This window comes from Podarcis cretensis, assembly GCF_951804945.1.
Source record: "Podarcis cretensis genome assembly, contig: SCAFFOLD_55, whole genome shotgun sequence".
Taxonomy (NCBI): Eukaryota; Metazoa; Chordata; class Lepidosauria; order Squamata; family Lacertidae; genus Podarcis; species Podarcis cretensis.
In genome coordinates, this window is record NW_027647837.1 from 20,001 (window position 1) to 20,580 (window position 580).

Genomic DNA, 580 nt, shown 5'->3' on the forward strand with positions numbered 1-580 from the left:
TTTTATTATTTCCAATATTATTCCAATATTTGCAAATGGACTTTTCATTTCATTTCATTTCATTTCATTTCTTTATTATTTTATTTTATTTTATTTTATTTTATTTTATTTTATTTTATTTTATTTTATTTTATTTCCAATATTCTATTTTTTAATGCAAACAGCCGCAAGTTTGCAAAGCTGCAAAACGCAGCCGATTTGCAAGCTTGCTGCAAAATCTTCTCAATTGCAATTTGCAACTCACTGGAAACGGAGCGATCCGTCGCTTTTGCTGCTGCAAAAGCAGAGATAATCCTGTCCTTCCTCTTGCACTAATTGCACGATCCCGAGAAATGCAATCGGTTTTGCAAAGCAGGAAGCCATTTGCAAAACTGCGACTCCCAGAAGCCTTTGCTCCGGCCGCAAGGGCTGTTGGGAGATTTGCACAGAGCGGCCGGCAGGGGGAGATTGCAATGGGAATTTCTGCTGCTTTTGCTTGCAAAAAGATTTTGCAAATGGGGAAGCCAATTTGCAAGAGGTTGTGGAATAATATTGGAAATAAAATAAAATGAAATGAAATAAAATAAAATAAAATAAAATA

At 35.2% G+C, this 580-nt stretch overlaps 1 protein-coding gene across 1 annotated transcript in view; it reads right to left on the reverse strand.

Moving 5' to 3' along the window:
- PAXX (PAXX non-homologous end joining factor) overlaps window positions 1-363 on the reverse strand; it is a gene marked incomplete at its 5' end in the record, with an annotated part of 15,266 nt that extends 14,903 nt beyond the window's left edge. The window contains one exon of the mRNA XM_079996493.1: window positions 245-363. Coding sequence (XP_079852619.1) covers window positions 245-363 — 119 coding nt within the window. The remainder of the gene's footprint in view (window positions 1-244) is intronic.
- Window positions 364-580: the final 217 nt, after the last annotated feature.